The 1,476-nt window shown below is 36.2% G+C and overlaps 1 protein-coding gene across 1 annotated transcript in view; it reads left to right on the top strand.

Annotated features, from left to right (window-relative positions):
* Positions 1-220: 220 nt before the first annotated feature.
* LOC109580612 (protein crumbs-like) overlaps positions 221-1,476 on the top strand; it is a 6,259-nt gene continuing 5,003 nt past the window's right edge. The window contains exon 1 of the mRNA XM_019993985.1: positions 221-767. Coding sequence (XP_019849544.1) covers positions 350-767 — 418 coding nt within the window. The 5' untranslated portion in view covers positions 221-349. The remainder of the gene's footprint in view (positions 768-1,476) is intronic.

The raw sequence follows: 1,476 nt of genomic DNA, 5'->3' as shown, positions 1-1,476 counted from the left end.
CTCCCGTTCAAATGGATGGCACTTGAAAGTCTTCACTATGGAATATTTTCTGAAAAATCAGATGTGGTCAGTTTTAAATGATATTGTTAGATCTAGTATGGTTCAATTCTCACACACACAGTGGTCTTATGGTGTTTTGTGTTGGGAAGTCTTTAGTGGTGGGAAAATACCATACCCTGGTATGGATCCAATAGGATTAGTGGAACTATTGGATTAGACTCATGCATTAGCTAGATCTATAGTCTATACTGTGTTTGTAAAAAAGTATTTTATTAATTGTTGCTATATATTCAGTGCAGTTGATGATGTCATAAATTCATTTAGTCATCAGGAAAGTAGTTTGATAGTAATGATGAGGGAAGCAGTGCTAGTCTTTGTTTTATGTGTTCTGTCACTATCAGTTGCTCAGGATTGTCCTCTACCAACAATAGCTGAGATAGAGACTGCATTGGCTCCTTTACTATTCATTTCTGATGGTAACCAGATGTACTCTCCTACTGTAACTGAAGGATCAGTTCAATATGTCTGTCTAGCTCAAGGGAGCATGATTGATACTTATGAAGCCCTAGCTCTTATAGCTACATTCACTCCTAACCCAGGACAACCTGAACAAACTAGGATATTTGATATTGAGTGTAGCAGTGGTACATGGAGTGGAAGGACTGGTAGTTTAAATCTTGTTCCTAACGGTGTTGTTTTTGGTGCTCCTACAAACACTTTTTGTTATCGGTGTAGGGAAGGTTTTGGTGGTGATACTAGATGTAGAGGTAAGCCAATTAAAAACTAAAAAATAATAATGTTATCTTACTTAGCATGTGACAGTGCTTGTAATCAGACTGGACTGATGAGGTGTACTGGATCAGGTTCTACTGACTGTTGTTCAGCATTTGCTGCTAATGGTCAGTGTATTACTACCACTAACTGTACATTATCATCAGGTCCTAACTATGTTGCTACTGAGAGTAATAACTTCACTTGCAGTAAGTATTACAATTGTATTACTATTATTATTATGCTTGATTATTAGCTTGTAATCTAACCTGCTCTGCTGGTTATACTGTTAATTCTAATTGTACTGGTTGTGATTTCACTAGTATCTGTGATAGAAATAGCCCATGTATGAATGGAGGACAGTGTATACAGAATTCACCTGCTGATAATTATACTTGTAATTGTACTGATACTGGATATGAAGGAGTCAACTGTACTGGTGAGTGATATTATTAGTTGTTACCTTTTAAGGTCAATGGAACTAATGTTGCTGTGTTGTTTAAATCATGTGATCCATTAGCTTTACACATCGACATATTTCTTATCTACTATGTTTCTCCCTCCCCCTCTCTCTCTCTTCTTTCTCATTTCACTATTATTCTAAGACCATTATATATTATTATTTTTCCTTTTCTTTATTACAGTGATGTTCACTTCCACTCCTTCCCCTACTCCTTCCTCCACTCATTTTTTTTCATCATCATC

This window comes from Amphimedon queenslandica, unplaced genomic scaffold, assembly GCF_000090795.2.
Source record: "Amphimedon queenslandica unplaced genomic scaffold, v1.1 AMPQUscaffold_13484, whole genome shotgun sequence".
NCBI classification, from domain to species: domain Eukaryota; kingdom Metazoa; phylum Porifera; class Demospongiae; order Haplosclerida; family Niphatidae; genus Amphimedon; species Amphimedon queenslandica.
This window is presented reverse-complemented; position numbering and strand designations above follow the sequence as displayed.